The following is a 14621-nucleotide window of genomic DNA, read 5'->3' on the forward strand; positions in this document are numbered from 1 at the left end:
TGCAGATAATGAGGGTAGATAAACCCTTTTACAGAGCACGTTATACAATACCCAGATGTTGATAGTGAACATATATGGCCCAAACACGGACAGGCCGGAATTCTTCCAACATGTTTGTCAGAAGATACAGTCGCTAGGATTGGTGGCGATCCTTTGGGCTGGAGATTTCGAGTAGTATTATCAACCACGCTAGACAGACAAGGGGTGTCCTGAGAGCATCATCCTAGACCCGCACAGACATTGTCAGATATTATACTAGACCTCCATTTGATTGACTCTTGTAGGGCAATACATCCAACTGTGAGGGAAGGCACATGCGTGACACATTACAGGGGATCATGGTCGAGATTAGATTTTTGGCTAGTGTCGAAGGATATTCATACTTGGTTCTTAGATGCCACACATTACCCACGCACTTTCTCTGATCACACGCCTGCGGTGCTGATGTTGAAAATCCCTGAGCCATATATACAGCGTTTGCCTGGAAGTTTCCATCGGGAGCACTGCTGGACCAGGTCTTTAGGGAGGACCTAATGGAGAAAATAGAGGAATATTTTACGCTAAATGAGGGGCCGGTAGACTCGCCAGGAGTGCGCTGGGAGGCTTTCAAGGTGGTGATCAGAGGGAGATGCATAGCGTTAAAAACTGGGGTCCTAAGGGACATTCGTAATACCCTGGGATGGCTGGAGCAAGAAATCGGGAAATTAGAGAGGGACTTCCAGACAAACCCCTTCCCTTCCACAAATGACCTGATCAGGTCAACATAGACAAAATTTCAGGAGGAGGCTGAGAGGGAAATGGCCTACATACATAAATATACCCAGGCTAGGCGGTATGGTGAGGGAGACAGGGCAGGGAAGACGCTGGCAGGCCTTTTGCGCACTCCGAGAGGTGCCGAGTACATCACAGAACTGAAGACAACTGACGGAGAGATGGCCAGGCGCCGCAAGATATTCTGACCACTATGTCCAGCTACTACCGCTGGCTATATACATCTAATACGAAACCATTGGAGGAAAGCATAACAAATTATTTAGACACAGTAGCACTTGCGTGGTTCAATATTGGGGCCTGCGAATACATGGACTTACCGGTCACGGTGGAGGACATACGCCAAGACATTAGTAGCATGCCGACGGGTAAGGCTCCTGGAGCAGACGGCTTAGCGGCTGCCTTTTACAAGGAGTATGTTGATTTGCTCGCCCCTGTCTATTACATGTGTACCAAGGAGCGATGGACACGGGCATACTCCCCCCTACCCTAAGAGAGGCAACGATTATAGCCTTGTTGAAACCCGATAAAGATCCCACTTCCCCTGACTCATATAGGCCGTTGTCATTGATAAATCTCGACGCTAAGATATATGCAAAGCTCCTGGCAAATAGGTTACAGCCGATGCTCCCGCAGATTGCGCTTCCAGAACAATCCGGATTCATACCGGGGAGGTCGACTGCTCTCAATCTACGCACTCTATTCGGAACCCTACACTACTTGGCCCTCATGTGCAGGTTTTGGCGGCATTGCTGGACGCCACCAAGGCCTTCAATTCATTGGAATGGAAATTCCTGTTTGTATTGTTGGCCCGGCTTTCATCGAACAAATTCAAATTTTATACGTAAACCCCACGGCGAGAGTGAGGATTAATGGTCAGGTATCGGAACTCTTTAATATTTCATGTGGCACAAGGCAAGGTTACCCCCTCTTCGCCATTGCTACCGAACCCTTGGCGGCGAGACCTAGCCAGCATCACACACACAGGAGCATGGGTTTCACATCCAGAGGGCTTTTAATCTTAATGTACGCAGACGACATGACTATATATATGGTTAACCCCAAAGACAACTTTAACGTAATAATGAGGGAATTGATTCAATATGGCGGCCTTACAGGGATCCAGATCAACTGGGCAAAATCCACGATACTAGCACTCACGGATGGGACTGATACATGTGATACTGACTATTCCATACAGTGGGTAGAATCTGAGACACGATACCTCGGTATTGTCATAAGTAGAACTATGCAGGAACTGTGGACGGCAAACTACGGGAGGGTCATAGACTGGATCGAAACCAAAGTGCAGAGATGAAAATGACTGCCGCTCTCGCTACTGGGGCGTATAGCAATTGTAAAAATGATCATATTACCAAAACTACTATACTTATTCGTAAATATTCCAATGCCACTCACTGTGCACTTCCTCAGACGACTCAGGACAGTGGTACTTGAGCTTGTATGGGCGGGCAAACAACCTTGCGTCTCCTGGAACTTGCTGACGCTGCCCTTTGAACAAGGGGGGCTGTGTGCCCCTGATTTTGAACTATATAAATATAGTGCGCAGGCACAGTTTCTACACTTTTGGCAGCACCCAACACCGTATCAACCACATTTAGCGATCGAGATGGAGTCGCTCTGACTCCACTGAATGTGGCGGTGTACAAAAGCTACAAACGACCTCATCATGAAATTGACACTGTTGAAGCGACGCGATGGGCATGGTGTGGTATAGCAAAAAGGGGAGGAGTCAAATAATTATTTGCACCATCTATTCCCATAGGGGGCAAACTGCTGTTATCTCCGTTGACGGATAAGGCAACTACCCTGCGGGCAGAGGCACACCAGTTGGTAAAGGGCAGCGATTTATATCCAGATACCACTTTTTTAACACTGCAACACATGTGCAGAGAGCAGACACCTTCAGTTTCGGACACATTACTATATTACCAAATTAGAGCAGCTTGCAAGGCACGCTATACTGAATACCCCTGAGAACCACAGGTTCTTCCGTCGCTAGAAAATATCTTGTCTAACTCCTCTCCAAAGAAACTGATCACACGCATCTATAGTACCACACAAAGTACATCTCCAATAACGGCACACACTTCAAGGGTAGCTTGTGAACGAGACATTGCAATAGCAATCACAGACAAACAGTGGGAATATAGCTGCTCGCAGCTGGAGCGTTTATCACCAAATTACAGATTCCGATTAATACACTTCAACTTTCTACATAGGGTGCACCGCACACCGGTACAGCTGTGCCGAATGGGCCTGTACGCTGACACTGCATGCTGGAGATGTGGACGGCAAGATGCAACGTTCATACATTTGGCATGGACATGTGGACCGGTAGCGCAGTTTTGGTTGGAGATAGCGAGGCACAATGGGGATATTACTACTGTTCAGGTTCCACTCACACCACTGGTAGTGTTATTGGGATATGTCCAGGAGGTCCCAAAAGTATCTTGAAAACTGGTGGCAATGCTGCTGTTGCTGGCTAAACGCCAAGTGGGAATACACTGGAAGGGATCGCGACCACCCGCAGTCGCTGGTTGGTTACATGCAGTAACTTACTGTAAAGATCATTCGACCCGGTATTGGGAGCTGATGCCCAGCCGCTCCAGGCCGGTAGATATTTGGGAACCATACGTTATATGGTTGGAGTCGGGGGGGTGTTGGTCATTGTTCAGACGTTGTCATGTGATGTGCATAACTTGGCATTGACCTAAGTGTGGAGACTGCCAGAGAGTTAGATGAAAGAGATTTCTGGATATCACCCCTAGACACGGGATGGGGGATGTTGTTGCAGGTACCAGTTATGAAAGTTGTCTATCAGAGGTAGCCAGACAGGCTGTGTGGCACTGGAAATGGACAGACTGATCGTGCTGTTAGCAGATGGGGTGAGGGGAGGGAGTTGTATACAAGTTCACCAGTTTCTCAAAGGTTGACATTTGAAGGACTGAACTGGTCGCTATTTTTGGTCACTTGTTTTGCTGATGCTGATAAAGAGGCATTTATATAGATTTTGCTTTGTTTCACATTCGCTGCCGGGCCCCCGGGATGTCGACGTTTAAGCTGTGTATTTACCTATAATTTGATGACATTCCACACTGCCGGCCCCAGGGTTGTAGGCAGCTGTGTACAATTGACCAAATACAATAAACACCTTTTTAAACATTTAAACAAAAAAAGCATCAATACAAGCATCTTGCGTCAATGCCACACATGGCTGTGCATTTCTGGGTTCAAACCAAAAGTACATCAGAGTCTACATAACTTACCCTTTGCCAAAGAGCATTTCTTTGGTCCCCAAGTTGAACCTCTAGACACAGAGGTGGCAAAATCAATGGTAGGTCTTCAAACAGCTACTACTGTGGCTCCTTTCGCCACTCCAACTATGGTGGAGGGTCCAAAACTACCACTTCAGAAACTTCCACCTCATACAAGCGTAGTCACAGCCAAAAATCCTCTCCAATAGGTTACTTTAGAGGCTCCTACAGGGGCAAAAATGCCTAAGGTAGAGGCAAGGGTGCTTCGATACTTGATGGAACACCCACCACCAAACAATGACTTCCATCGCATCCCCCTGACCATATTACACCTGTCAGGGTCGTTTACAGGACTTTCTACCCACATGGCAATCAATAACATCAGACCAGAGGGTGTTGGACATTATCCAACATGGCTATTGTCACCGCGCACCCACAGGTTATCACTGGAACATCAAACACTCCTCAAACAAGAAGTTCAAGTTCATACTTTCAAAGGAGCTATAGAACCAGTCCCTATACACCATCAAGGGTCAGGGGTATACTCGCTATACTTCATAATCCCTAAAAAAAGGGCAGATCTTCATTGCAAACTCTAGACCTAAGGCCCCTAAACAACTACATCCGGTCTGAGCACTTTCGTGTACTCACGCTCCAAGACGTGATCCCACTTCTCCAAAAAGGCAAATTTCTGGCAGCACTCAATCTAAACGACACCTATTTTCCATTTCAATACACCCAACGCATCACAAATACTTAAGATTTGGGATAGGAGGAAAACATTACCAATTCAAAGTCATCCCTTTTGGGATCCCTACTGCACCTCGGGTATTCCTCAAATGCCTAGGAGCGGTAGCAGCACATCTACACAGACAAAACATTTATGTATTCCCTTATCTGTATAACTGGCTTATCAAAGCCAGTACTCATAAATGCCAGCAACATGCTCAAGCCACCATAGAGCTGCTCCATCGCTTACACTTCAGCATCAATATCGCCAAATCTCACCTTCAACCTCTAAAAATTCAACAGTATTTAGGAGCCATCCTAAACAAGTAGCATTAGCCTATACCAGTACTGCAAGATACCAACATTTTCAGACGATGACACCACGTTTTCAAACCAATCAACAACTCACAGTAAGAACAGTCATGCGGCTGCTAGGCATGACGGCTTCCTGCATTGCCATAGTACCCCATGCTTGATGACACATGTGTCCGTTACAGGAGTGCCTAATGCAACAATGGTCTCAGTCACAGGGTCAGTTAGAAGATCTAGTTTTGATAAACCGCTGTACACATCACTCTTTGCAGTTTTGGAACAAAAACAACCTCTTAAAGGGGCAGCTTTTTCTCGACCCTTTTTCCCACATCATTCTGACAATGGACACCTCACTAACAGGCTGGAGTGCACACTTTGAGGATCTCACAGTACAGGGTCTCTGGGACGCCAGGCACTAGACTCTCCACATCAACTACCTAGAGCTTCATGCTGTTCACCTAGGATTGAAAGCATTCCTACCTCAACTAATAGGCAAGGTCCTATTCCGGACGGACAATTTGGCAGCCATGTACTACCGACGGAAAAGGGGGGGGGAACTCTTCAGCTCTCGCACCTTTCTCAAACCATTTGGTGCTGGGCGCTACATGACAGCAATTATTTGTTAGTGGAATACCTTCCGTGAACAAACAGCTATTTTGCCGACCTCAGCAGGATGCGGCAACAAGTACATGAATGGGTACTCCACCCAAGTCCTCCTACCTTAAGTCCACAAGTGAGGATTGCCTCACATAGATCTGTTCTCAACCACAAACAACACAAAATGCCCAAACATTGTCTCCAGAGTCCCACAACAACTATCCAAGGGCTATACTCTATGGATGAATTGGTCTGGGATACTTGCCATCACTTCTCTGCTTCTCCCTCTCCTTCCGTTTCTGGTTGGGAAATTCAGGCAAACATCTCACACTCATAGTAGTAGCTCCCACGTGGGCCTGTCAGCACTCTTTCACAACCCTGCTAGACCTCTCAGTAGTTCCTCCAACAGAAGCTCCCCATCAGGCCGGGCCATCTCATTCAGAACCATGGAGAAATAAAGCACCCCGATCCTAAGGCACTCAGCCTGACAATCTGACTCCTGAGGTCATCGAATTTAGCTACCTCAATCTCCCACCAGAATGTATGTCCAATCTCAAAGAAGTATGTAGGCCTACCACAAGGACATGTTAGGCAGCTAAATGGAAAAGATTTGTTTTTTATCGTCATGCTAAACAACCAATCCCTTCAATGCCACGGTACAAAACATTATTGGTTACCTACAGCATTTTCAGCTAGCTGGGCTCGCTTTCACATCCATCCGGTTACATCTTGCTGCAGTTTCTGCCTAGCTACAAAATATTTACAACAAGGGTGGTGAGGGACAGAGTCTCTGAATTAAGCAGAAAGCTCTCACCCAGTCAAGAGATCAGGGCTAGATCCAACACCGTTTTTTAGCTCACTGCACCATCCCAGTTTCAGAACCTGGCTGTATGCAAATTAGTCTGTTCCTGTCCCAGTGCATGATGGGAACAGGGCAAACCAAACTACAAAAGCCAATTCTTACACTGGGAAGGAAACAAGCTCCCGGGGACCGGTTTCTGGCATTACAGCCGTCTTCGGCCCGGCTTGCTTGAATCCTGATGGAGCAGTGAGAAAGGGACTCATGTCGGAGCATACCCTGCCACACCTATAGTGGCCAAAAACGATTTAGAAAAGGGGGTGGTGATGAACAGAGTGTCTGAGTTAAACAGACCACTCTTACCCAGTCCAAAGATCAGGGCTTGATCCATCACCGTTATTTATCTCACTGCCCCATCCCAGCTCAGAACCTGGCTATATGCAAATCAGTCTGTCCCTGGCCCAGTGCATCATGGGAACAGGGCAGACTAAACTACCAAGCCAATTCTTCACCAGAAAGGAGACAAGCTACCGGGGACCGGTTTCTGGCATTTCAGCCTTCTTCGGCCAGGCTTGCTTGAATAAGAGTAAGTAACATAATCCATATTCAGACAAATGAAAGCAGTGCTAGATAGCTCAGAAAAGAGAGATCACTGCATAGAATGTTTTGTTTAAAACGTGGGAACATTAGATAATATTGATTTTTCATTGACCGCTGACCTGAAATACTTCAGACATAAAAATGTGATGCTCAATCTAAAATCGCCACCGATGGCTACTTTTTTCTCTCGTTGAAGTTACTGGAAACCTGGTGAAGAGTTATGCTGGTGATACATGTCTTTGCAAGGGCTTTAACCTTAATTGTGTGATATTCAGTGCGCAGCAGGGGAGTGACTTTTCAAAATTGTTTCATTTTTTTTTTGCCAGAAGCCAAGAAAAACCTTTTCACGTTGAAGATGCTTTAGTTCACATTTTCACCCGGAGTTTGCCTCTTGAGGGCTCTGAACCTGCCAATGGTGCTGGGAAACTAATAAATAGGGAGGTTCCCTTCCTCCTGCCAGATGTGCTACTTGATAGAATTAGCAGGTGAGGCTGTTTTCAAAAGACATGTTGTTTCTGACTTATTTGAGATGCATGGTGATTGGTGAGCTAAGGTCTGCTTATCAAAGCTACCGTGAATAAATCTGCGTATTAACTTTTCAAATTATGTATTTTCATTTTATAAAACGTAACATTCAGAGCTTATATTCTGATGTGTTTTGCCCAGTTCTTGAAATGGAAAAATAGAAGTCCAGGTACTATCTGCTTGTTTCTGAGAAGTGCCGGTACTCTCTAATTAAAAGTATTACGTCACTCTTGAGAAGTGCCGGTACACTCTCCCTCAAAATAAAAAAAGTATCGGTACTATGTATCGGACAGTACCGCCCCATTTAAAGCACTAATGGAATATAACTATAAAAACCTTCAGGTCCGTGCTGGTAACTATGTACAACATGCTACAAACAAATTCAGTGAAAGAAACTATGCAAGGGAAGGGGGGCAGTCACATAGGTCTGTGTCATGCGTCCAATGCCCCTACACCTTAAATTGAGCTGAAATGTTTTTTTACAGGCAGTAGCTTGGTTGTATTGTTGCCATGGGAGTTAATAGCTTGAATCCTTCCATTTATACTTTTTATGTCCTGGCCTCCTCTGCATGTTGTTTGCTGCTAACTGATATTTGTTTCAGTAGTTTTTTTGCTAACAATGTTAATACATAAAAACTTGCTTAAACAATTCAATGCGTCCTTTGGTTTTTTACAGGAATTTTCTGGACATTAGTTCTCATCACCCAGTAAGGACATTCAGTGAACAACTCATCACGGCAATCAGCAGTGCCTTCCCTCTGCAGAAGGTTGAACTTCCTAATACTACTTGCATCGAATCAGACAAATTCAAGTCAGCCCTCTCCTGGAGCACAAGTGTCTCTGACTCTAGCTTGTTTTGGCTCTCAGTTGCCAAAGAACGGAGCATGTGCTTAGAACATGCCAAGAATGAGACGGACAGAGGTTTTCCTGCTCCTGCCTTCCATTACAGCCATTTTGTCTGTGAAGTTTGTGGCACTGATGATCCAGCATTCATTTCAAGCCAAAACTGCTCTAAGGCCAGATTTTGCCTGAGACCCTCTCTTACAGTTTGTGTCCAAGATCTCTGTCAAAGACCAGACTTTGTTCCAGAGAAGATCTATGTACTGAGTGGACCAGTTTTTAGGAGATGTCTGATTTCTACATGGACGATGCCAGTTTACCATGAAATTCTCTTCTTGTGTGGTTTGAGAAACGGCCCCGGAGTCTTTTCAGTTGAGCTTTTTATGGATACCATTTCGGCCTCCATTAAATCTGTTACGGACTCCATCTCCAAAGAGACAAAAGACAATCAAGATGAGCGGGAAATACATTATAGTCCTCCCTTTATTTCTTTCCATCAGCAGTTTAAGAAAGGTTATTATTCCATTTGCCTGGAAAGCAGATCTTTAGAGGCTGGTGAGAATGATCTGTGTGTAGGATTTATTACGACCGTTCCGCCAGAACAGCTGCCCTGTGACTCTGAGGTCTTGCTAGCTGTGTTAAATCTGGATGCATTGGTAATACGGATATTGGGAGTGCCAGACTGGCGCATGCTGTGGACGTATGATGGACGTTTTATAAGTCAGTTCCCATATGGGAAGCTCAAACTTTTCAGTAGCTTCTCCATGTACCCCCCTTCCTATGTTCATGATATTAGCTTCTGGGTGAATGATGAAGAGCAGTTCGATGAGGTAGAATTCCACACCCTTGTCAGACGGGTCTCAAAGGAATGTGTTACAGACATCCAGTTACTTGACCGCTTTCAGCATCACCAAACTGGGATGGTCAGTCTCTGTTACAGATTAATATACCAGTCCTGTGACAAAGCCCTGTCTGATGTGCAGGCATCCGCCATGCAGCTGCAGCTCAGACAGGAGCTGCAGATGCTCCTGCATGTCACTCTAAGGTAGATTTCTGTATATCTAGCTACAGACTAATACCATCTTTAGGATTGTACCAATGTCTATGGCGATACGTTTTGTAAAGCCCATTTAAAAACTCACTATCTTTTATACTGTTGTAGCATCTTTATCATACACATGTATTGAAGACTGCTTTGCATAAGTTCACAAAAAAATGTGTCCTCTGAAAATAGACAAGCGATTTGCAAGGGCCTCTGAAATGCATTTTATGTATGTCTCTATATTACAAAATGGAACAGAAGGTGCTATGTTTTTTAAGGTGTTTAAAATAGTTTTTGTTCTTCAGAATATGTTTTACGGAAGTCTTGTTTACCAGGAAAACCGAGTAACTTCACTGTAAGTAGGATTTTGCCTTTTATTCATATCTGGGAATTCTCCTTGATTCTAATATCACCTGGAGGTTATTAAGAACGGAGTGCAATGTGGCATATTGTTAAAGCCTAGATTTATTTTAAAGCATATGAAGCAAGTTAGTTAGCCTATGGTTTCCACATGCGGGAAACACATGTCCTGTGGTTAAGATCAAATAGCAGTTCCTACAGAAACAATATGAAAATGCTATTCTTTTCACAAAAACATTCCTGTCACAGACTAATAATACATCTTGTGATCAATCCATCGACTTGTTTCACGCAATTAATGCTGCCACAAATACCCCTTACTGCAAACAGGGAGACCCTCACTCCAAAGAACTTTGTTATTATCTCACTGGGTTCTTTGTTGAGAAATTAAGATGCAGTAAGGGTTGATCATGAATGCCACTTGTGAGAAATTGGGTTGTTGGTAACTGGGGTATGATCCCTGATCAAGCAGCAACCACAGTCCTTGTCAGTATTTGAGTGCAAACACCACAAAAAAGGGATTCCGCACCCAGTTAGAAAAATAGAGTTATTATTAATAAATAAAACAAGACCAAAACAACAGAATTCCAATTAGTAGAACCAAAGCTATTCACGTTTAAAGATTTTAGTAAAGATGGTGCCACAAAGCACCAACTTTGCATATCTGGTCATGCTGGACCGGGACAAAGCCACATGTTCAGGCCGACTTCGATGGAGGGTGGGCCGGCTCCAGGGACCTGCTGAACAAAGAACCTTAAATCCTGGTTTGCCGAGCATTGCTAGGATCAGCATTAAAAATGTGTTGTGCAACCGAAGTGGTGCATCGGTACCGAGTTGTGGCGAGGCTGAAATATGAAGGCCAGCGTCCTTGTTGAGGATCCCGTCAATGGGGCTTGCAATGTGAAGTTCGCCGTTGAGGATGGGGTGCACAGTCCGGGCAATGCGTCAGATCCATAGAGCTGCGATCTGGAGTTAATCCATGCATCAGCAGAGCTGCATCTGTTCTGCTTCGGGTTGCCATATGCAGCAGAGGAGCTGTGTCGGTTCCGCTGGGTCCTCAGGGGTTGGCAGACACCTTGAACCACTTCCAAGGGTGCAAGAGTAGGTTGGTACCACTAGGCAGGGTAGACTCACAGATGGCAAAGCCCAGTTGCAGATGTAAGGTTAATAGAAGCCTGTTGTGGCCTAAGTCTTCAGATGAGGAGATCAGCCAACTAATCCTTCAAATCATCCTGGGTTGTAGGTTCAAGAGATGTAGGTCTACTTCTTCTGACCCCGGCAAGAGGTTAGGAGTCCAGCAAAGTGGCAGTCCTTCCTGGCAGAGTATCCACAGGTCCTGAAGTGTACTTTAGAGTTTGTTTTGGAGTTCCAGTATTTATACATAGTTGTGTCTTTGACAGGGGGAGAAGCTTCTAGAGGCTTGCCTTAGAAGTGCACAGATGCCCTGCCTTCCGGGCTCCAGACTAACTATGGGGGCATGCAGCCCTTTCTGGGGAGATCAGACACAGCCTATTCAGGTGTAAGTGGGGCTGAGCCCAGCTCCTCCCTCCCACCCTGCAAGTGATAGCGCATCCAGTCACACCCAATATCCTCATTGGATTTTTGGTGTCTAGGAGGAGTGCACAATGCCCAACTGTCACCCACACCCAGTCATGTGACCCAGAGACAGTCTGCAGGCACCAAATGGCTAAGACAATAAAAATGTAAATGTTCTAAAAGTGCCATTTTCAATACTGTAATTTAAAATCCGACTTTACCATACATTATTATTTGAAACTACAATTCCATAGACATGAAACATGAAGGGGTTACCATTTGAAAATTACAATTCTAAAATGTAATAAGGTAACTCCAATGTTATTGTATGGAAGAGGTATGCCTTGCAGTAGTGAAACATTTATTTTATGAGTTTTTCAATACCAGGACATGTAAAACGTAAACGTACATGTCCTACTTTTTAAATATATTGCACTCTGCCTTCTGGGTTGCCATGGCTTACACTAGGGGTGACTTGTATGTATTAAAAAGGAAGGTTTGGGCCTGGCAAAAGGTTTACTTTCCCAGGTCGAAATGGCAATTTAAAACTACACATACAGGCTGCAATGACAGGCCTGCGATATGTTTAAAGTGCTACTTAGGTGGGTGGCACAATCATTGCTTGAGGCCCACTAGTAGCATTTAATTTACATGACCTGGGTATGTGTAATACTGCTTTACTAGGGACTTATAAGTAAATTAAATATGCCAGTTGGGTATGAGCAAAAATTACCATACTTGGAGGAGGGAGCACAAGCATTTTAGCATTGGTTAGCAGTGGTCAAGTGTGCAGAATCTTAATGCCACCAAAAACTACGCCTGCAAATAGGGGAGGCCTGAAGGCAAAAAAATAGGGAAGGTACCATGCTAAGAATGCCAGGTCTAACGGGTGTCCCCAGCTGAAAGTGTGGACAATTACCCAACCCCTTGGGAGTTCTAAGGCGGAAGTACCTGGAGAGACCATCAGCATGGTCTATTCCAGGACGGTGTTCAACAGTAAAGTCCATTTCCTGTAGGTAGATGGGTACCCTCAACAGTCTGGGATCTCACCCCTGATCTGCATCTATGGTCTTTCTGAACCTGGAAGTGAACACCAAACAGGTATGGTCTCAGCTTCTTTAGTGCCCAGACAACCGTGAAGCATTCCCTCTTTATTACACTCCACCTCCTACTGATGAAGGTTACAGGTTGAAGCAGGCCCTCTTCATTTAGCTGTGAGAGCATGGCCCCTCAGCAATGCTCTGATGCGTCTGTCTGTACAATGAACTCCTTGGAGAAATCTGGGGCTTTGAGCACTGATGTTGCTCACATGGCCTCCTTCAGTGTATCAAAAGCCTTCTGGCACCCCTCTGTCTCGATCACCTGACCTCTCTTTTGCCCCCTTGGTTAAGGCGATCTTCCAGTACTCAGACATTAAACCATACTTGCTGAGGAACTTGGCAGCTCCCAACAAATCTATGAGCTCATCAGCTCTGGGGATAGGGTGTGCGTCTGTCTTGGCGACTGCATTAAGACCCCATTAATCCTCACAGAACCAGAGTTTAGGGGTGACACCTGGAGGGTGCAGCCTTGGGGACCAGCACCCCTGGGCTGAACCACAGGCTGTTTGAAGGCTTGATAATCCCTAAGTCCACCATCTTCTGGAACTCCTTAATGCTGGCTTTCACCTGATCAGACAACCTGTAAATCTTGCTTTTCATAGGTGTGCTGTCACCAGGGTCACTTCATGTGTATACCATGTAGTGAGTCCAAGAGTAAGGGAGAATAACAAGGTAAACTGCCCCAACAACTGGCGGCAGTCTCTCTGTTGTTCAAGGTCAGTGTAGGGGAGAGGCCACTGGCCCATCCTACTCCTTGGAAGAAAGAAGGTCGGGGATAGGTTCACTCTCCTCCTCCACTCCATCATTCATGGCCAAGAGCATGGTTAACTCAGAACTCTTGAAGTGTTTTTTTTATTATTAAACAAACTGTCATTTTATGTAAACAATCATCTTCCCTTCGGCTTGGCAATATCTAGAAATCGACATACAGAATTCATTAATCTGCCAGACAGAAAAATATAATAAGGAGAAGTAGCATCTCTCGTAATAGCTATGTGAAGTTTAATATCCAGCCCAACCTCAGGATCATATTCGTTCTTAACTGCTGCTCAACACCCACAACAGGCAGCTCCTTCCCGCATTCATCTCGAAGTGGGGTTTGAGGCAATTGACGTGCAAAATCCTTAAAGGTTTCCTGAGAGTCTTGAGGTACACCAGGTAGGTGACCTCACTCTTGCATTTGTTCACCTCATAGGGCCCAGACTAACGGTCTTGTGGGGGCGTGGGCTCCAAAGGTTCCATAAACCACAATTTGTGGCCTGGCTAAAACTCGACCAGCATGGCCTTCTGGTCATACTACTGTTTCATGACTTCCTGGCTGGTTGGCTTCTAGATTTGCCTCTGCTTGCTTCCAGATGCGCTTCATCTGTGTACGGAGTGCCAGCATGTAGCTGACCACATCCTTGGGGGCCTTTCTGAGAGCTTGCACCCATCCCTTGTTGATCAGACTGAAAGGTCCTCACACTGGATGCTTATACAGGAGATCAAAGAGGCTTAAGCCTACCTCCTCCTGGGGCACCTGCCAGTATGCAAACAACAAGAATGGCAAGAGGACGTCCCACTTCCACCTCAAGGTCTCTGACAGGCCCATCATCATTCCTTTGAGGGTCTTGTTTTACCTCTCAACAAGCCCATTGGTTTGAGGATGGTAAGGAATGGAGAACTTTTAGGTTACCCTACACTCCTTCCACATGGCCTTCATGTACGCTGACATGAAGTTAGTACCATGGTCTGACCCCACCTCCTTGGGAAACCCCGCATCGGTAAATATGCCCATCATTGCCCAGGCTACTCTAGGCACAGTCACTGTCCTTTGAGGGATAGCCTCCGGATGGCATTGACCACCAAGACAGGATGAACCTGTTGCCCATTGCTGTCTAGCGGTCCAGAGGTGCAATAATGTCGATATCCACCCTTTCAAAGGGGGTGCCAATGACATGAAAAGGTTGCAGGTGAGCCTTGCGCTTCCTCACTGGCCTGGCAGGTAGGATAGGACCTGCAGAAAGCATCTGAGGTCCTCTTCATTTGAGGCCACTCAAAGTGGGCGAGAAGCCTGTCATGTCTTGCCCAAGATGGCCTGCCAGGGACAAATCACAAGCCACCTCTAGTAGGAATGCCCTTTAGCAATGGGG

At 45.6% G+C, this 14621-nt stretch overlaps 1 protein-coding gene across 1 annotated transcript in view; it reads left to right on the forward strand.

Annotated features, from left to right (window-relative positions):
• LOC147659364 (ferredoxin-fold anticodon-binding domain-containing protein 1-like) overlaps nucleotides 1-9704 on the forward strand; it is a 28990-nt gene extending 19286 nt beyond the window's left edge. The window contains exons 2-3 of the mRNA XM_086951798.1: nucleotides 7413-7571; nucleotides 8288-9704. Of these exons, the coding sequence (XP_086807924.1) occupies nucleotides 7413-7571; nucleotides 8288-9500 (1372 nt within the window). The 3' untranslated portion in view covers nucleotides 9501-9704. The remainder of the gene's footprint in view (nucleotides 1-7412; nucleotides 7572-8287) is intronic.
• The last annotated feature ends 4917 nt before the right edge of the window (nucleotides 9705-14621 follow it).

The sequence above is a fragment of the Lissotriton vulgaris genome, unplaced genomic scaffold (assembly GCF_964263255.1).
Source record: "Lissotriton vulgaris unplaced genomic scaffold, aLisVul1.2 SCAFFOLD_2582, whole genome shotgun sequence".
In the NCBI taxonomy this organism is placed as follows: Eukaryota; Metazoa; Chordata; class Amphibia; order Caudata; family Salamandridae; genus Lissotriton; species Lissotriton vulgaris.